This window comes from Rhipicephalus sanguineus, chromosome 3, assembly GCF_013339695.2.
Source record: "Rhipicephalus sanguineus isolate Rsan-2018 chromosome 3, BIME_Rsan_1.4, whole genome shotgun sequence".
Classification (NCBI taxonomy): domain Eukaryota; kingdom Metazoa; phylum Arthropoda; class Arachnida; order Ixodida; family Ixodidae; genus Rhipicephalus; species Rhipicephalus sanguineus.
Window position 1 is genome coordinate 143,910,159 of NC_051178.1, and position 21,825 is coordinate 143,931,983.

The following is a 21,825-nucleotide window of genomic DNA, read 5'->3' on the forward strand; positions in this document are numbered from 1 at the left end:
GGTACACTGCAGCACCAGTAGTAAATAATAATCTAGTCCAAACATTGCTTTTGAAGCATCAGATACCAATACAGGAAAATCTAATGTGCAACGAAAATGTTGATACCTGCAAAATGCAATTTATTAGTGCCAAGGACGTAAAGGAATATATACCAAGGACATAAAGGAATATATATGCACATTCTACCTAGCACCCCACGCTTTTCCTACAGTCCATCAGCATTCCATCTGCAATGACTACTGGCAGAACTAAAATTCAGCCCAGCTCAAAGCAAAATACTGCCAGAGGATCCAGTAAACACTGCTTTTGGGACCAGATAAAATCTCCCAGATATCCAACAACTTTCAAATATCTCAATGCAGGGGTGAAATATCCGATGTCATTATCATGACCCGACTATTCTGTGTCCACTGCAGGGTAAAGACCTCTCGAAATGATCTATTGCCCCGTCTTGCACACGCCAATTCGGTTTTATCCCTCAATTATCAATTTTTGAATTTCATCAAGCCACCTAACTCGGCTGTTTACCTCGGCTGCGCTAGCCATCCTTCGATATCCACTCCGTCGCTCTCGCTACACGTTGGTTATAGGTCCTGTGCACTACGTTGCCTGGCCAGCTCTACGTTTTATCTATTAAAGATAGATGTGACAAGCGATAGCCTTCGAGTGACACAACGTCAAGCGAACGCACGCACGCACCAAGCAGAACAGCAGCTTGGCGGCTGCAGCGATGGGGGTAAGTTGTGGCGCCAAGGCGTGCCGCGGCACTTTGGAGAACTAAAAAAAAGCAAACAAGCAAAAGCAAATCTGGCGACACGGGGAGCGGCGGCATGAGCAGGTCGTAAGTTTATAGAGGAGGTCGTGGGCCTAACACACGAACACAACAACGACCGATGCGACGGATGCCTGGTGATACTATCAAGGAGGAGCTGGTGCAACAAGTGCAGTGCGTCGTTGCTGCAAGGCTGCGGCGTGCGTATGCCGCTACGTTCAAGTGGTGCACTCGGCGCCATCGATGTGTGCAGCAGTCGTAAACGCCCACCGCGCTACCGCTATTTTTCGAGAATTGCGGGAAAGCTCGCCGCCTGTCAACGGAGCGCGGCGGGAAAGCTCGCCGCCTGTCAACGGAGCGCGGGCGGTTTGGGGTGGCCGAGTTCGATATATCCATTATACGTCAAACTTCGTTCGAAATAAAAAATTAAAAATGCATGCGATTTCCCACGTGATATAGGAACCGTTCGATATAGGCAATAATTCGATATGTCCGTGTTCGATATATCGAGGTTTGACTGTACTAGTATATTGTAACAAAGGCAGGTGCATGGACACCGCAAATGTAATGGTTATCACTTTGTTGAGGGACACTAAAGTGAAACAACGAAGCGGTTTGGATTGCTAAACTGTACTCCATGTAGTCTAATGTCGCTAATTTCACCATCATATATTTATTAATAGAGGAGAAAATCAAGGTCAAAGTTTCATTTTTATATTTCATGCCGAAATCTCCGTGCGTGTGTCACAAATTCCAATGTTTCCTTTTTTTCTGTTTTCTTTTTTTTTTGTATGTTGGCTACACTGGCTTAACGACCTTTCCTTAAACTTGGTATGTTACGTCTCTGGCTCCTTCGAGCAATGTACTTAATCTTTACCAATTAGGAACCACGTAGGCATTGGCAGGCGGCATCAAAATCTATGACGTCCCGGCGACTGGTGCAGCAACTTCAAGGTGGCGTCACCACTTGCATTTTCTCACTTCCTAAGCGTCTTCTTGAAAAACGCAAAAATGCAAAACTTGAAAACGCACTCGAAAAACGCGAAAAAGCAAGTGTTGAAAGAATGCCTAGAATGGTCGATTTATAGCGAATTTTTTTTTTTCGTACCTGGTTTTCCAACATTTTGTGACGTTCAAATGGCGCTCACGTGCCCCAAAATTTTTTGCCGCTGAAATTATTTTGGGAAAATACTGTATTAGTAATGTCTATATGTGTGTAATTTTCTCAGACTTTTTTATGGAAACTGATTTTCGTAGAGCGCCGCCCCGACTGGGACAGTTGGCGTGGAATGACCCAGCATGTAAGCAAAAGAGCCTAAATTAAGCCGATGTAACTAGAACAGGAGATGGTACACATGAAAGCACTTGTACTAGGTCAGCGTAAATTGGCGCATTTCCATTTTGCGAGAACAGTATACAAAGCACTAACCAGACATCCGAATGGCTGGTGAAGATTCCGTCCTTGAGCGATTCAGGGGCCATCCAGCGTACGGGAAGCAGGCCCTTGCCCCCCTTTCTGTAGTAGTCTGTTTCGTATATGTCTCGTGTCATGCCAAAGTCACCAATCTTGACTGTCAGGTCTTCCGCCACCATGCAGTTGCGAGCGGCCAGATCCCGGTGCACAAACTTGTTTGCTGTCAGGTACGCCATTCCGTCGGCTATCTCTGCTGCCATCTGGAGGATCTGCTTAAGTGTGGGAGGAGTGCCTCGCGGTTGAGTGGCCTCGTCGTTAGGCTGTCAGGTGAAACAACAAAAGGGTGCAAATAGGTGACTACTTAAATCCCAATATGTGACTTGCATCTTCCTCATCTGTATATATCTTCATCATGTATACATCTTTCCCATCTGCACAGACCATCAGTACACACTGTGTTTTTCTTTATGGTCAGAGCTCGAGCTCAGAGAGAAAAAATGTGCTTTCTCATGGCACTTGTAAATCTGGCTTGTATTGGTTACTGCCTGCACGGTAACCCAACAATAATGCGACACTAGAGTGGAAGATATGAGGTGTGGTTCTCTGCACTTGAGGCTGTGCTCAGGTCTGCATTCAATAGTGAGCCAAAAAAAAAAAAAACCCCACCTCTGAAAATGAGGCTTAATGCAATAACTCATGCATTTCAATAGTCAAGATTGGCTCACACTAACAGAAGCTTCCAATACAGTGCAGCATTTTTGTAAAGAGCTGAAAGAATATAAAGATAGGCTAGATGGAGACTCATGCCTTCAAAAGGCAAAATAGGCCACTTTCACAATTTTATGGTATACCAAAAAGAAGAGAAAAGAGGATGCAAAAGTTATACGAGGTGAGAATGAGATTTTCAACGTCATATTTGCACTTGCAAAAGACACAAATCCATGCAAGTGAACTAAACTACATCTTATGCAAAAAAAGAGTGATTTGCATGTCCTAAGGACATCTTCGAAACAGCATCTGCATCATGCTTCTGACAGATGTGTAACATTTGTAAATAAATGTTCCTTCAAATATTTTTGAAAGTATGAATGACCTGAGCCCATTGTTGGCATGTCTTGCACATACTTGGGACCTGCTCAACCTAACATTGAAAGCACTTGAATGTCGGCATGAGCAGTTTGCTACAGCTAATGTCAAACCATGGTTCGTTGCAAGTGATCAACCGCAGGTACAGACAGTACTCACATCGTTGTCTGGCCTGTGTGAGCGTAGGTAAGTCTTCAGGTCACCGTGTGACATGAGTTCCATTAGGACGAACACAGGCTGGTCCTTGGACACCACACCTAGCAGTTTGACCACATGCTGACAGCTGAAGGCCCTGCAAACAGGCACAGACAAAAATTTGTACACATCGAAGGCATTGCCACATCTACAGAGACAGTTAAAGAAAAATGCAGGTGAGTAAACTACTTTAGGGCTAAGTAATGCGCACACTCTCGTTTACACCGCCTTCAATTCATGTCCCATCTGCACAATTTCAACTAGAACACTTACATCAGATCCAACATTACCTTCAGAGGCCAGATTCTTAACGACATGACACAGTTATCTCGAACAATCGTGCGCACCAGTCATTATACTACATGTTTTGATGTCATGTTTCAATCCGTGACCACTGTACACACTGCATGCACTGTTGGTACATGTTTCTGCGCTTTGCTTTGACAAAAAAGTTGCTGTTCTATCAATGATGTGAGACAGTGACATGATATGCAGCAAGAGTTGGCTGCAAGGAAGCGAAGATGCTACATAAATCACATTGTGGCCATGATTTCTACACATTAGCCATGTATAGAGGACAACCATGCTGCATGCTTTAGGTCACTTAATTAGGGTGTTAGAAAATGCATGTCGTTAGCAGTCATGCATGCGCATGTCGAGGTTAGAGTAGTGGCAGGTGCCATAAGAACAGCTGTACTTACTTCATGACAGATGCCTCTTGGAGGAATTCTATTCGTTCACGCATTGAGGCACTTTCATTGACCGTCTGGAAATGAGGAAATGGAGTGCCATGAGTAAAATTACATGTGCAGTTTCGCAAGCGCATATATCACTTAAACTTTTTGAAACAAAGAAAATGTTAGGCCAGGAGCCACGGGTCTCCCGATAGATCCCTAATGTCTACAACTTGTTACAACAGACCCGTGTACAACGAACCTCCGGATAAAGTGGACCTATTTTGAACCTTAGATTGGTCTACCCATTTTATTAATGACACAAACATCACTTTTCATGAATTCTGCTACTATGGCTACAGTGGACAAATTCAGCAATATTTTTCTTAAATTAGGAGCATAAAACATACTTTTGCCACGCCAACATAGGCTGACAACAGATTTGACCAAGCTGATATCTGTAAGTGGTTGTTTCTTACACCTGCTGCTGAGCAATCGCAATTTGAGCGAGTTGTGATAAGGACTACCTCATTGTGTACACACAAGCGCAGGTGCGGGTGACAGTACACATTATGCAACTTTTTCAGCTGAAAGGAAGTAGGAATGGGCTTGTTGGTGGTGATAGATGGTGAAAGTTGTGGAGCCCAAAAAAGACACGGAAACAGAAAGTGACGACAGGACGACGCGCTTACTTCCAACAGAACAGAAAGAAATATATCGGAAAACCGGAAGGTGCATAAATAACAGACGTGAGCATTTTAACAGTTCTCGGAATATAGCAGCCGGTCATCTTAGTCAGCATTGCAGGACCTGTGGTTGTGAATCTTCACTTGATAATTGCATCGTCATCGGCTCTAGCAACAACAAGACAACCCGCGAGATTAGAGGCAGTGTAAACCGCGAAAGCGGGAGCTTCTAGTATCAGCACAGCATCTATTGACCTAACAGAAAAAGAGTTTACATTCTTAAACAAAACGCAGTGGCATGGCTCCGCACGTGTCAATGTATAGGCGCTGAGAGTGCCAGCCAAGACTCTCAGCGCCTGCGCGTATTGGTCAGCGTATATGTTCCGCCTCTGTTTAATAAACATTCTGTTGGAAGTAAGCGCATCGTCCAGTCATCACTTTCTTTGTCAGTGTCTTTTTTGTGTGCACAAGTTTCACCCTTTTTCAGCTGAACTTGTTGAAAGTGAACACACACACATGCACTTCTTGAATGGTTCCTTTTTTTGTTATTCTCGCAATCTTTGATTGCAGTCTGGCGGCGGTCAGAACTTGCACCGTGAATTTGACAATCTTTTCTAGTTTTTCCCAGTACACATACTCAGCAGCTAAAAAAAATCCACCTTTTCAACCTTAACTGCAGCAGCAATATCGGGTGTTACAGGCTTCAGATAAAGTAGGTCCTTTTGGCAGATCATCATGGTCCGTTGTAACGAGAGTAGACTGTACTGAGAAACATATTCTTGATGGATCACAATTCGGAGATGTTGATTGGCTAAACCAGAGGACAGAATGCATGTAACGCCAGTGAGTCACTATACGTTATGTCATGCACCAATGGAGGTGTCACCAAAACAGATCAACCGAGAACACGACCCGAGTTTATAAACATACGATCATCTGGTAACATGCAACTGAGCATTTACTTGGACACAGTGCTCACAACAACACATCTCAAGGGATTCCAAACATTCTTGATTTCAAAGCACCCTAACAGGATCCATACAGTGCTACGAAAGCGTTACACTTTCTGCATATGGTGCCACAAAAAATGTTGACGTTATATGAATGGTTACAAAAGGCTATCACAAAGACAAAGAAGTTGTAGAAGACTATTACATTCCTTTCAGCAGGCAGTAAACATTTACCTCATTGTCTCTTGAAGTCACTCTCACACTGCCCCCCAGTATTATAGCTGAACTTGGACACGATGCTGTAAACTTGTAGAATAGTACATTCATTCATTCAACATTAGTTATAAAACTGTCTGAGAACATCCTGTGAATAATTAACAAATATTTTGAATAGGCTTGTGCGAATATTCGAGTGATTCGAATAATCGAACGAATATACTTGAATATTCGCATGAATATTACTGTATTCAAATTAGCTTCGACACGAATTTAAATTCTAGGAAATTTCAAAGTATTCGAAATGAACGAATAGACATATATACAGTAGAAACTTGTTGATACGTTGCCGCTTAGTACGATTTCCCGGCTCCTACGCTCGAAATCGCGAAAATTAAAAATAACCCAATACAGCTGTGTGTAATACGTTCCGGTTAATAAGTTTCCGGAAACTACGATTATTTGGCAGCAACGTTCAGCACCGCGGAAAATTGTGGTCGTATAATACGTTTTGTACTCAGAAACTTTCATTCAGGTGTGCAAAAAGGGCTCTCTCGTGTACTTGTGAAGCGCGAAGTGGCAGACAGCCGCCGCGCGGCGACGGCAGCTTCTCCGCAGTGCCTTTCCCACCCCCCACCCCCCCCTCCGCCTTTTCTCTCCGCGTCTTCTCTGAATTGCCCGATCGCCACTCTCTGTCAACCACACACCGACCCGAAGGCAGGCGGCGGCGCTGGCCGTCAAAATCTTCAAACGCCTTGCCGCAGAAACGCACATGCCGCCGCCGCATCGCCACCGCTGCACAACACGCTGCGACCCATAACCATAGCAACGCCGCCATTGTGCCCAGTGAATATGGCTGATAATTCCCCCCCCCCCCTTTCTCCCGGAGCACATTCGTTTTTGGGTTGCTGCGCCCAGCGCAATTCCAGTCCGCGTATTTCTCTGGCTGGGCAGTTCTGCCTACCAGCGGGTCGTCAGAGCTGCCAGAAAAGATTTGTTCTGGAAGATATCTGGAAGGTTTCTGGTTATCAGGCGCCAAAACGAGACGATGCGCGCTCGCCGCCATCTTTTTGAGGACTCGACAGATCAAAGTGCGGGCGCTTGGGGACTTCACCTTCGGTTGCCATTACGCCGGCTGTTATCTTTTAAAGCCCGTTCCGCCGAGCGAGATGGTGCGATTACGAGTGGCGGCGAACATAGCACATGTCTCAGGTTAAGACAGAACTCAAACTGATCAGCGCGAGTATGCAACGTAGTATGTATGCGATAGCCGCGAGCAGCTGTCGCTTTCGGGGACGCTTATCACTTTCGTGAGATTTCGCATATCGTGTTGTGCCACGATTGTTACGTGCACTGCGAGGAGTTGAGCTTGTTAAGCCTTTAGCGGGGCGGATTTTTCTTCATGGACGGGGCAAGTCACGCGTGATCTTGCGAATGTACGTTATCGTATCCGAAATGCGTATGCTCGAGAATATCACTTCTGCTCTTCGGCAAACCTAGCCCCATATTTTTAAGCGGCAATGCAGAAAGAACCGACGCTCATGCAGCGCAAAGTTTCATCCACTGACACGGCGGTAGCGTTTCTTTACGTTTACGCTGGTTGTCACAGAGCTCAATTTTGCTATATTCGGGTTGTCTCGGGATTTCAATACACGTGACCACGAGGTTATTTTCGGTCAGGACCGGAACTAGCTGGCTGACCTCTGGCTGCCAGCGAGATGCCAGGAGTTCAAAAATCGAAGAGTCCCTCCATGTTTTTTGAGAAATAAATGTTTGTTGCCCTTGCACCTCAATATGGCCTTGTCAGCCTCAATTTTTACTGGATTCGGATCGTACGTTTTCCCGGATCGTACGTTTATTTTCCGCGTTTTTTTCGGAAACGTATCAACGAGGTTCTACTGTAAACCGCATGTAACCCTGTAAAGGTAGTTTCACTTCAGTGGAGGGGTGCTATACCGTGAATACACCTATCCAGGGGAAATCCGCACTGCCGCGAAGCCACATTTTAAGATTATATGAACATAAGAGTAAAACCTTGTTAATTCAAGGTCACTGGGACTGTGAAAAATCTTCTAATTAAGCGGGTTTTCAAATTAACCAAACAATAAACCGGGATGCAAGAAACTTTGAATTACTGAAAGTAATCAGAGGTGGTCGTTTGCTGTGCCTGCTAGTTTGCGGCTCCAAGGGTTATGTTTTCCAGCAATACCTAGTCCCAATTCTGCTGCTAAACCAGGGAAACGCGGGCCTCGCTGCTGCCAGCGCAAGAAAAAAAAAAGAAGAAAAAAAAAAACGGCCTCGTGATCAACTAAAATGCGCGCCTGCGGATAAGATGTGCTTCACTGCAACACAGTGGTGACACGCGGGCAGCATGTCACCTGCTCCTCGCAACGTCAGCGCGTCATGATGCGACCATTCGCCCGTTCTTTCTGGTAAAATAAAGAATTTAATAATGACCAGTGTGACGGTATTTGCTATATGTTCTGGGTGGAAAAGATGATCATTGAAGCTTTTAAAATGAGTTTTCGAAGTAGGCGTTGCAGGCAAGTACTGCGCCTGCAGTGCAAGTGCACTAATTGCTGGAGCAACTGCCAATTGGAGGTTCGCATACATCGCGAAATCCGTCAGACCTTCCTTCATTAATTTCTCTATTTTCCCAGAAAGAATAGGTAAATCATGATGCGCTGACATTGCGAGATGCGTGCGTCATGCTGCCCGCGTGTCACCGCTGTGGTGCAGTGAAGCACGTCTTCTTTTCTACAGGCACACATTTCAGCTGATCATGAGACTGCTTTTTTTTTTTTCCTTGCGTTGGCAGCAGCGAGGGTGGGTTGCTTCACTTGTCACTCTATCGCTACACTGCACTGCCTTGTGGCTTCTAAGGGCCATCGTTTCTGCGGATTTGCGGCTGAATCGGGATTGGGAACTGGCACATGGCACCCAAAGTTTTCGAATTAACCGGGCTGGTACTGACCGCCACTTCAAATTATCCGCTCAAATTTACATTGTAAAATACAGGACCACAGAAATCCTTCGAATTATGCGCGATTTCAAAATAACCAAGTTCGAATTAATGAGATTATGAACCATTAAGCGTGCAAGGACTGGAACAAGACGACGACACACAGAGCGCTTACCAGGAAGGATCAAGAAGCACACACAGGGGAACAATGCTCGATGTGGTAGAAATATACTGAATCAGAATCTTCTTGTTCCCGTCTTCATGTGCTTAACAGTTCATAATGTCACTGTACCAACTAGCTCGGACCCAGCCTGTGATTTGAATTAATGAGGTTTTACTGCATTACCCTCAGATCGATTCATCATTTTTTAAGTTTAAAGGCTTGTTATACCGGCTTATATGTTATAAGTATAGTAAATTTTAAAACGTAACGTATTTTACAGGTTATCACTTGCATTCTACCACAAATCAAATCCTGCTGCTACTCAAAGTTGCTGCCACTTCCCTTCGAACCAAAAAGAATGACATTTGCACATGCCTTGTTTCAACTTTAAAAATATTGTGCAGGCTAGTTGGGTCATGACAAATATGTTCATTTTTCTTTATAATATGTGATATATATTTTTCGAATTCGCTTTGAAATTATTTCACTAAATCACTATTCGCTTCGGACCTAAAATTTACTATTCGCGCAAGCCTAATTTTGAAGCATTGCAATGACGCACCTCAACATATATGATGTTAATATAGCAAATAATCAGAAACAAAAATGCTTAGAATATACAAAATACCAATGAAATACGAACAACTTAAATAAATACTACGCAGTGAAAACTATTATATAGTTAAACCTGCATTTCAATTTATTTCCTTGGTCTTCCCTTGCGGTAGCAGTGGAATTTTTTTATACTGAAATCACGGATAAACACTCTTTGTTATATGGAGGTTAAAAAATGCATGGTGTTCTATGAACATAAAGTTATAAAAAGTTAAATACTTTGTTATATTGAAGTTAGTTATGCTGAGGTTTAACTGTTTCTAAAAAGGTTAAGAAAAGATAATGAGAGAATAAAAAGTAAAAGATAAGCAAACATCAAGACATTAAAAAGCAAAATAAATTTGGTTATATATTTATCATATTACATCTACAGCCAGCAGTGTGGTTAACGACTATTACTTAATGTCTCTCTTAAATGTTAATGGTTAGAGAATAAAAACTGAAACATAAGCAAATATTAAAACAATGACTGAAACAAAAGTTTGGTTACATTACATATTCATAATATATAAGAAGTCTGTAGACAAACAGCAATCAACAAAATAACAAATATTTCGACAGGATTTAATATGGCGTTAGTAGTAGAGCTGTGTGAATAGCAAGATTTTCGGTGCGAAGTGAATTCGAATAATAAAGACTGAGTGCGAATCGAATCGAATAATTTTCGAATACTTCGCAGTGAAATTATAGAAAAAAGTTGCAGAGAATCCCTAAGTATGTTCTTATGAGATAGGAACAGTTACAAGTCACAAGCATGGTCAAAGAACCAATTTATTCCTCAGGGTGGATACGGCTTTTGGATCGTGAAAAAAAAAAAATCGATTTTCTAAAATCGCATTTTCGGTATTGCAGTCCTTTTTCTGATTCCAAAATACTGTCACTGAAAACTACGTAGAAGTGTGGTGAGTGAGTGAGTGAAACAACTTTGTTCGATCCACAATAGATGTGAGTAAACTCAACGTCACCTGGCTGGTAAAATATTTGTTGTGCTTGTTGAGGTGGCGAAAATTACTGCGGAAATCACAAAAAAAAGCTGTGTTTAAAAAAATTACTGCTCCGCAATGGTACAACCGGGCGCCGCCATCTTGGGCTCGTCGGAAAGAGCATTTCTCAGTCTTCAAATTTCCAGCTTCCGCTAGGTCCTCCGTTCAGAAAAAAGCGTACAAAAAGACGTTTGAAGTTCGTTCCGAGGCCTTCGACTGGCTGTGTCCGCCATGTTGCTCCAGCATGCCTTGCCATTGGTCCGATCCTCACTCTGGGAGGGCATCATCTGCTGCTTGCACGTCGCGAGGTCACGGCTGTCTAAAATCGCGCTACTTAGCGATGCGTTTGCACTCGTTCTGTGTTCACAGGTCAACGATCACTTAGAATATAATATGCTTTAGTTTGGCAGCTGCAAGCAGAAGCTCAAGTATTACGATTACGATAGTGCGACGCGCTCTTCGCGAACATCAAAGACATGCGTCTCAGACCGACTGTTCTGCTTATCAGCATGTCGCACCTGGTGACGAAGACCATCGCGGGACAGCTCTTTGTACTCGAAATCAAGCATGACGTACTTCGAAACATTGGGCACCGCGGCCACGCACATCGCAACCAAGCTTACTGCTCGGAGTTGTGGCTAGGCCCAACTCCGCTCACGGCGCCGACGTAAGAGACGAATCCGAACTTTGCGGGCGAGAACATCGCGCTAGCGGACAAGTGAAAGCGAAGAAGCTGCAATGTGTTTCATCACAAGCAACGAATTGCATCGCCTGCTGACTCCTCGGAACCGTAGATGGGCATTTCACGTATTGGCAGCGGACCCTCTGGCAAGCTCGTCGAGCAGCGACCACTCAGAGCACCGGTGGAAGCGGCTAGCAGTTTTGCACGTCGGCGCCCCAAAACTCAATACCAAGCACACTGCACGCCGATTTATTGTCTTTATATTTATTTTCCACTATTATAAACTGTTATATTTATTTTCCGGAAGTTCGAATACTTCGAATAGTAAAATTTCGGTGTGAATCGAATCGAATCGAATAGCAAACACTATTGGAAAAATATTTGAAAGTTTGAATATTCGCACACCCCTAGTTATTATTTCGTTCCAGTATTCAATACCCGTAAAGGAGAAGTAAACGTTATGCAGTTAGTGCTTATTAAAGGAAGAAACTATTGCTACTGTTAGCAAGTTCAGAAATATTAATTATATCTATAAAGTGAGCAAAAGACAGGGCACAACAGCAGCCGGCAACATCTCAGCCACAACAGGCCAGGGAATCTCAAGCTCGCTCCACAAGGAGAGCTGGCAGCGTGGCTGCAGCACCGGGCATTCCTGTTCACTGCAACTGCTCCCCAAAGGGAAGTGGAGAAGAGTGCTAATCCAGGCGCCCTTGCTTTGCTCTGAAACCACGTCACAGTCTGCTGCGGACGAAAGTGCTTTGTGAAAGACAGATAGGCAGGCAGCGTTTTCGGTCGACAGAGGCGAACGTGAAAGTGCGTCAGCATCGGTGAGGTGTGGCTAGACGTGTAGACAATGCACATGTCGATATTTTGCAACCATAATGACCAGCAAGCTAATCGGCCTCAGGGGTCCTTCAATGTGGACAGCCAACAAAGCGCATGACAGTCGTTCACTACGTCGAAGCAATGGCCATAGAGATAAGTTCTAGATTTAGCAAGCACCCAAATTATGGTCAAACATTCCTTTTCTATGACAGTATCTTGGCATTGGTGAGGGCAACGCTTGTGTATACAAAGATGTACTCATAGTATCCAGATGTTCACTACGCGAGCAAAGTGCAGAGTCGAGCACTGCTGGTGTTGGTGTGTACTTCGATCGGAGAAGTAGGGTCAAAGTGACGCAGTACCGGTGGCAAGGTTATAGCAGACAAAGCAACTCCTTGAAGCCATCGTCACAAGCGGGTTACAAGGCGCAATTTTTCTTGCCGTTTCGTATAGGTGGATCCAAGGAAGCAGTGATGGATGCAAAATTGTGAATGAAACCGCAAAAGTAACAAGAGAGGCCAAGGAAGGTATGAAGTTGTCTTTCAGGAAGGAAGGTTCAGCAAAATCTGCAACCGCATGGGATTTAATGTCATCAAAAAGAATAGCACCTTTGGATACCACATTGTCAAAGATGGTGAGATGAGTGGTACCAAAGCAGCATTATTTAAGTGGAGGTCTTGGTGTAGATGTGCAACAATGCAGTAGCAAAAGTGAACGGCATTGAAGCGACAGCGAGCAGCACTCAACAAAAGGGCAGCAGTCTGAGTGTGAAAATGTCTGGCTGGGGTTCCCAGGTGTGAAGGACGATGGATGCAGTGAAACATATGGATAAGGTTCAAGGCAGGAAGATGATAGGATGGTATGCAGTGACAGCACAATCGTGTCACATGGCCAGGTAGACCACCCACGAAACATATTGGCCAGTTGTTGAAAGGGCTCCATTGACAACTGCTGTGTGTGTATGTCAGCTGAACTAAGTGAGGAGCTGGGTGCAGTGGCAAGGCTGGTGTAAAGAGCTTGAAAGTCTGAGGTGGTGGCCATGCAACAACCTCAACAAAGCTCAGAGACATCATTGGAAACGCCAGTCATGTTGTGCCATACGTTGTCCGCCACCTCCTATGTTGGGATGACATGCTGGCAGAGGTCGACAATGTCCTCTATGCAGCTGGGGGGCTATTTTGTACGCGTTCTGTCACAGAACGGAGGCGGGACCGAACGGAAGAACGAGAGGGAGCAAGCAGCCAATAGCTATCTAAGGAATTTGTGAATATTTTCAGCGCACGAAAAATGATGGAATCCTTATAGCTGAACATCAATATTGTCTGACATTGTTTTTCAAAGCTTTAAACTGAAGAATGCGATTACATTAACAATTTATTTACGTTAGCATCTTGACATAGCGCTAGGTGGTGTCATACTTTCGAGAGACTGTCGATAGTGGCGCTGGCTACCACGCTGTTTCAACCAATACTTCTAGTATTTGTCCACTTGTAGTAATATTTAAACAGCGCGAACATTCGAACCGTTTTTCAGAAGAAAGTGCCGCCGGAACTCCTCTTCAGTCATCACCTCAAACGCATCTTCTACCTCGGGGCTTCGTTTCTGCGTGACTGCAGTAGCCACACAAGCGACACGAAATGGCATGAACGAGAACGGAGACGCCATTTTCGCAAACTGTCGCAAAAGGGAGATGGCTGAATACCAGTCAGCGCGTGGAGCCGCTCCTCCTCTCCCCAACCCACGCGCATACGTTTGGATCCAATCCAAGTTGTCCGGAGCCCGTTTTGTATCCATTTTTGTCGATAGAATGGGGAGAGGAGGTCGACGGAACGAGGTCTGCGGCCGTTCTGTGGCTGTCACGTGACCGTTCTATGGCTTTTCCAGGTTATTCTCACGTCTTGGACCGTGAAACAATGCATATTGAATTTGAATTTGAATCGAGCCTCGACCAATCCCGTGCAGCTCACAGAACGCTCCGCCTCTGTTCTGTGACAGAACACGTACAAAATAGCCCCCCTGGTGACTGTTTCCCCAGTTTGCAGGGATCAGGTTCAGAGGTGTTGGTCTGCATGAAGCTTATGCATGCCAGGGAAGTGGAAAATTTTTTTGGTGCTTGTCCTCAAACGAAAACCCACGTGAGCTAATCGGCTTTGTGGTCTTTGAACCACAGAATGGTAACATCCGTTAAATAAAAGAGCATACTGTTGAGCTTCAGGGTATCGTCCCATTTTTTTAGGGTGCTTGCTCTTTCACATGATTCCAGCCACACTTCAACGTCTTCATCATCCGTGTCACAGAAGGTGTGAGGATCTCCCTGACTCTGTGCACCAGCAAACCCAGTAGCTGGCAAGGCCAGGCAGTGGTGTCTGGCTGGCATTGTCAGGCATGATGAATGGCAGAGTTCAACTCCACAATGCTATGGTGGGTGGGAACTGTAGCCAAAATATAAAGCGAGCAGAGGACTGGGCGCAGGAGCAGCAGACAGCAGCGCAACCACAAAAGGCCTGGGAATATCGAGCCCTCCACATGGCAATATGTCTGCTTAATACAATCTAAAAATATTTAATGGATGAGTGTACAGAATATCAGCGAAACCAATCTGAGCTGGAGTGTATAACGTAATGGTAGCATCACTAAGGATCTGTAAATTATTACTGCATGTGACATGTAACCACAAAAATTGATAATCTTCAAAGCTTGATCTTGCAAGTGTTGTAGATGTGACACGTTTCCACAAAATGAGATGCCGTGTCATAGTGGCAGTATGCAGTAATAAAGTGAAGTTCTCATCTACTATTGGAGAAAATGCGAGAGTGTTAAAATTAGTATTCTTATTCTAAAAGCATTTTTTCTTTAGACCATGTCAACATGCAGGTTAAAGTTAAGTTAACAATCTATGTAGTTTGACGCCAACGAACATAACTTTAAAAAGGCAGGTGAAAGAATGTGTGTTTATAAAATAAGCCGCGGTGCCGGCATGATGACATGTTTACGTGTATGAAAAAGTGTAAACTGACTTTTCGAAGCATTGATGTGAAGTTCACTACTTGAGCACCATGCAGGTAAATTGCTTGGATCAGAACTGAGTCGATTTATTACTCTATGCATTCACGCTTAGTAAAAACAGTGGTGTTTCAAGAGTATAATACAAGTGAAGCACCGTATTTTCTCAAATCCAAAGCGCACTCGAAATGAGGGTAATCACTTTTATTAATACTAGTACTTCGTGAGAGGCCACATGTTATCCTAGGTTTGTAGGTGCTGAAAATGAGTGAGTATCCTGTGTCAGGCTCATACACTCCGAGTACACACTACTAACTTTGTTAAGTTGTTCGAATGCCAAGACAGGACTTGTCGTAGAAAGAATTGGGTTTCAAATTACGTAATCGAACAGCAAGACATGCGGAGGCACCGAAGAAGAAGAAACGCTCACCTTTATGGCACACCTCGTCTCTGGTTTGTCTGGCTTCAAGTTGTAGATGAGTCCTTCGTAGACCATGCCAAAGGAGCCCTGGCCCAGTGCCTTCACCACTTGAATGGACTCGCGGGGCACTTCCCATTCATCGGGTTCATACACTGCAATGGAGAGGATGGGTATAAGGCTTGCTCTCATCAGGCTACACAACAAGGGAGAATCGACACAAACTAGGTGTTGCTGATGCTGTTACGGAGCACATTGCGATAATTAGTTCTGGCACAAATGCACGGCTAATATCAAGAGGCAATTTATTTTTTGATCCATGCGATACATCCACACTGCACCTGAGGAATTATTGATGTACGATTCACGAGCCAGTGACTGTGTCAACACACACAATGTGGTCATACCTCTATGCACCATTTCACAAAGCATCTGTAGTTCTTCAACAACAAAATAAATGCTAATGTGCACATTTATAGTTCAAATCTCATTATTCGAGCCATACTGCTCGCACATATGGCGTATTGACTTAATTTTGTATTTTCGAGCTTTGTATTTATTTTAATAGTAATTTTCTGGCTGTGACCTGACAAAAAATAGATTAATATTAAACTCCATTCTTTAGTGCACTGCTACAAGAGATGTCATTAGTGACAGTAACGGTGGCATGCATGCCAATGTGTTATATTTCAACAATTAGTTTTAGTACTCACCTGAACTGACATACTCTGGATTTGTTGAAGAGTAAAGAAGCCCATTGGGAACCTCTGGGTTTCGTCTGCAAGGTTTTTTTTAGTTATTCCACAATGTTACTAAGACATAACAAAAGATGCACAACCAAACAACAACAACATGAACAAAGAGTTCGTAAGATCCATATATACAACAAATGAAAATACAGATGCAATCACCAGTGCATATACTGGTGATTGGACTTTCAGTAAATGGAAAGCTTTTAAATGGAACTGCTGCTTAAATGGAACATAATTTCCTGGTCCCTTCAGGTTCCGTTTAATCAGAGTCCACTGTATACTACTGCAATCACTTCTGGAACCCTGCACAGTCAAACCTTGTTTATACGTACCCACTTTAAACGTACTAACGGTTAAAACGTAGTTGCGACGAATCCCCAACCGAGTCCCATAGTGCCCAATGCATTCGCTGACCGCTTAAGCCATAGTGGTTCGCCCTATGCCTACCGGTTAGTGCGTACCCTGCGTACCACGATAACCTTTTGTGCCAAAAAATTTTACTGCGCCGCTGAACTTTTCTATGCCACAACGGGCCGCCAAAGGTTTTCCGTTGTTTTGAGAAGTGCGGATAGCGGTCGATCACCGATTTCGAATTCCGCGCGATTGCGGCGACGCCTTTGCAGGTAAGTATCGTGAAAAAACGAAGGTGAGGTGGCGGCCACTGACGAACGCACCAGCATGACTTATCGCCGACAACGTTATCACAATAAGTATCTCTATCTGCCCGGGCACGCGTGCGGCGCAGCGCTACTTTTTCAGCATACTGCACGCTTTTATTAGGCGACAAACTGAACGAGCTGGGCCGCCGATAGCTGCCGCCTCGTTGTGCGGGGCCGTCTTCAAGCGCACACCGCTTTGTAGAAATGAAAGCAGATCGCTGTTGAGGAGTTAAGTGTTGCGGGCTGCGGGCACCGAGAAACCTCGCCGAATTCATGCTATCACGCTAAACGCACGCGTGCGGTGCAGCGAGCACAGCGCTGTTGTAACCATACTGCACGCTTTTATTAGGCGACCACCCAACACGCCTCCGTCCGCTTCCAGGACCGCTAGAGCGTCGCGGAGTGCGCATCGCTTGCACGAAGCTCATCATCGCAGTGTTAACCAGACAAGCTACTTGCCGCATCTGAGCACGATCTGGAGCGCCAGTTGGTACGAAGAACATTCCCACGACAAATGTGCGCGTGCGGCACAGTGAGCGGCACAGCAAGCGGCCCGGCAGTGACGGCGTGAGCCAAGTAGCCGACACGCTGCACGCAACTAGCCAGGAGACGATCCTGACGATTCACGCGGCCGTACTGCGTTTCACTGGAACTGTGTCAGTTTTTATTTAGTAGCAGATTGCGGTACAGACGCATACACATAGTATACCGTGCAAAGCAGACACTCTCCGTTCTGTGGGTAACTGCGTATCCCGGACCCTGCAATAGTTTCAAAATGCCCTTTGGCGTGGCCACCGCGCGCTATCGGGCGGTCGTACGGGAGTGCCAGGATCTTTTCTCCACTTTGACAAAAAGAAAAAAAGAGGCTTTGCCGTGGGTACTTTAGGCAATATTTGCTGTGGCACTCTGTTTATTTCTTTGCTGGCGGCGATAGTGGTTAATGCGTACTACCGTTTAGTGCGTTGTTATGCTGCGTTCCTGGCAGGTACGTGGTTTCACTGTACAGTGAAACCTCGTTAATACGTACCTGCCGGGAACGCGGCATAACTACGCACTAAACGGTAGTACGCATTAAACACCAAGTACAAATTTGAATCTCCTAGCGTACGCCATCGCCACCAGCAAATAAATAGAGTGCCACAGCATATATTGCCTAAAGTATCCACCGCAAAGCCTTTTCTTTTTGCCAAAGTGGAGAAAAGATCCTGGCACACACGCACGATCGCCCGATAGCGCGTAGTGGCGACGCCGAAGAGCATTTCGAAACTATTGCAGGATCCAGGATACGCGCTCAACGCAGTGACCGCACGTCTGCTTTCCGCGGTATATGTGCGTGCGTCTAACCGCGATCTGCTACTAAACGAAAACTGACACAGTTTTAGTGAAACGCGGTACGGCCGCGTGGCGCCGATCGTCTCCCGGCTAGTTGCGTGCAGCGCGTCGCCTACTCGGCTCACGCCGTCACTACCGGGCCGCTTGCTGTGCCGCACGCGCGCATTTATCGTGGGAATGTTGTTCGTAACCACTTCGATCCAGATCGTGCACAGATGCGGCGAGTAGCTTGTTCGGTTAACGCAGCGATGACGAGCTTCATGCAAGCGATGCGCACTCCACGATGCTCTATCGGTCCTGGCAGCGGACGGAGGCGCTTTGGGTGGTCGCCTAATAAAAGCGTGCAGTATGGTTACAACTGCGCTACGCTTGCTGTATCGTACACGTGCGTTTAGTGTGATAGCGTCAATGCAGCGAGGTTTCTCGGCGCCCGCGACCCGCAACGCTAACTACGCGCGATCTGCTTTCGCTTCTACAAAACGGTGCGCGCCTGATGACGGCTTAGTAGCGTTTGCTGTCGGGCTAGTTGGTACATGGCTGAAGTTCTTCGTCCCTGCCCGAGCATTTGTGCCATTAATTCAACTTCAGCCTTGAAGACGGCCGCGCACAACGAAGCGGCAGCGATCGGCGGCCCAGCGCGTTCAGGTTGTCGCCTAATAAAAGCGTGCAGTAGGCTTAAAAGTAGCGCTGCGCCGCACGCGTGCCCGAGCAGATAGCTGAAGATACTTATTGTGATAAGGTTGTCGGCGATAAGTCATGTCGGCGCATTCGTCGGTGGCCGCCACCTCGCCTTCGTTCTTTCCCGATGCTTAGCCGCAAAGGCGTCGCCGCAATCGCGCGGAAGTCGGAATCGGGGATCGACTGATCTGCGCACTTCTCAAAAAGGCGGAAGACCTTTGGCGGCACATTCTGGCATCGGGAAGTTGAGCGGCGCAGTAAAATATTATGGCACAAAAAGTTATCGCGGTACGCAGGGTACGCACTAACCGGTAGGCATAGGGCGAACCACTACGGCTTAAGGGGAGACGCGGGTCTTTTTTTTTATTTATTTTATTAGCTGGGTGAACTGAACGAAATTTCACAAACTTATGCCATTTTTTCTGCAGATTCCAAATCTCTAATTAGATTTTTGGTAGCTGCATTAGTACAAAAGATGTGCAATCTCTAAAAGCATATTTCTTACGGGAATTTTGGGCAACTTTGCTTTGTCAAACACAGAAACAAAGTATGTGGCAAGGCTGCCAGAGAGCTGGTTTAGCCGGTGATGCTAATCCGATTGTCTTCAACAAACTTTGAATGCAAAATAAATAGACGTAAATGTGAGTGAAGTTTTTTTGCTGCTTACTATTTCTGACAATCGAGAATTATAATTTGGTGAACAACATTATAAGAAAATAAATAGCATCACCGGCTAGACCAGCTTCCTGGCAATCTTGCCACATACTTTGTTTTTGTGTTTGACAAAGCAATGTTGCCAAAAATCCCCGTAAGAAATATGCTTAAATATGTGTTAGAAATTGCATATCCTTTGTTCTAATGCAGCTATTAAAAATCTACTTAGAGATTTTGAATCTGCAGAAAAAGCTGAATAAGTGTATTAAATTTCATGCCATTCACCCAACTTTTAAAAAACCATTTTTTAAGACCCACGTCTCCCCTTAAGGGGAGACGCGGGTCTTTTTTTTATTTCTTTTATTATCTGGGTGAACTGAATGACATTTAACAAACTTATCCAATTTTTTCTGCAGATTCCAAATCTCTAATTAGGTTTTTGGTAGCTGCATTAGTACAAAAGATGTGCAATCTCTAAAAACATATTTCTTACGGGAATTTTCGGCAACTTTGCTTTGTCAAACACAGAAACAAAGTATGTGGCAAGACTGCCAGAGAACTGCTCTAGCCGGTGATGCTAATCTGATTGCCATCAACAAACTTTGAATGCAAAATAAATAGAAGTAAATGTGAGTGAAATTTTTTTGCTGCATACTATTTTTGATTATCGAGAATTATAATTTGGTCAACAACATTATAAGAAAATAAATAGCATCACCGGCTAGACCAGCTTCCTGGCAATCTTGCCACATACTTTGTTTTTGTGTTTGACAAAGCAAAGTTGCCAAAAATCCCCGTAAGAAATATGCTTAAATTTGTGTTATAAATTGCATATCTTTTGTTCTAATGCAGCTATTAAAAATCTGCTTAGATATTTTGAATCTATGGAAAAAGCTGAATAAGTGTTTTAAATTTCATGCCATTCACCCAACTTTTAAAAAACCACTTTTTAAGACCCATGTCTCTCCTTGGTCAGCGAATGCATTGGGCTCTATGAGACTCGGCCGGGGATTCGTCGCAACTACGTTTTAACCGTTCGTACGTTTAAAGCGGGTACGTATTAACGAGGTTTGACTGTACAACAATGCAATACCCAATTACACTCTCCCAGCAAAAATGTTGGGCCTCAGTACATTTAATGTTTCAATTCATTTAGCACTCAGAAAGGCGAGGACTGAGTGAAGAAGTGAAGAGGACATGCCTTTGTTTTGCACTTCTGGGAAACTTGGTTATCAAGAACGTGAGGGCCAGGTTCGCTGGAGTGTGAAACGCTCGAAATACGAGTGGAACGGATTGTTAGTAAAGCTCAGCCATGTCTCTCTTTTACGTTATTGAGAGACTAATGTAGAACTAAAAAGTTCTCAAAATGTCTCAATTCAAGCAAACTGCAGCCTGCACTATTCTCTCTTTTCGACATTGCGCAAATTCACTCACAGATTGAACACTTTGTGCAGGTGGCCCCTGCGAAATGTTATACATTCAAACCAGCATATATCAAATCTGAAGGGGATCACAGCAAGTTCTAGATATAGGTAATTCAATGTATAAAATATTTTATATATCAAGATATAGTCAAGGGGATTCTACAACTGTTCAATATACACAATAATTCATTATGTGTTGGCTCTATATATGCGGGTTCAACTGTATGAACGATCTAAAACAACCGTGCATCTGTGCTATAGTGGCATTTTGTCGGCTGGAAATGTTACAAATTCTAGAGAACAAAATTGAGCTTTGTGAGTGTGGGAGAAAGAGGCGGGGAACAAGAACTGTGCTTAGGTGGGGATCGGTACAAGACACTCACTTCTTCTTCTGGTAGATGAAGCACATGACAGCAGCAGCTGCGGCCACAATGGCCACGACCACGAGGCAGATGGCAATTATGGCTCCTTGGGAGATCACTTCTACCAGGAAGCACACGGGGAGGGGTAAAAAAAAAAGGTGGAGAGCAAAGAGGCGGGGGAAAGGACAAAGAAGAAGACAATGCTCACATTCAAGAATAGATAGAAAAATACTAACATGCACAAAGAAAAATGTACTTTTGTAAGAACAATAAAGACAACCAAGTGACTTGCAAACTCATCAGTATACGAATAGATCTC

General features: G+C 44.6%; 1 protein-coding gene across 2 annotated transcripts in view; it reads right to left on the reverse strand.

The window, feature by feature from the left end:
* The window catches only part of LOC119387344 (insulin-like growth factor 1 receptor), a 33,752-nt gene extending 12,138 nt beyond the window's left edge, over window positions 1–21,614 (reverse strand). The window contains exons 1-7 of one of the 2 annotated variants that reach the window (XM_049413485.1): window positions 21,528–21,614; window positions 16,359–16,423; window positions 15,658–15,800; window positions 6,013–6,084; window positions 4,170–4,234; window positions 3,433–3,565; window positions 2,203–2,507 (exon numbers count right to left, since the gene is read on the reverse strand). In XM_049413485.1, the coding sequence (XP_049269442.1) occupies window positions 2,203–2,507; window positions 3,433–3,565; window positions 4,170–4,234; window positions 6,013–6,084; window positions 15,658–15,800; window positions 16,359–16,423; window positions 21,528–21,553 (809 nt within the window). In that variant the 5' untranslated portion in view covers window positions 21,554–21,614. The remainder of the gene's footprint in view (window positions 1–2,202; window positions 2,508–3,432; window positions 3,566–4,169; window positions 4,235–6,012; window positions 6,085–15,657; window positions 15,801–16,358; window positions 16,424–21,527) is intronic. The other variant, XM_037654701.2, reaches the window with a different exon arrangement.
* Window positions 21,615–21,825: the final 211 nt, after the last annotated feature.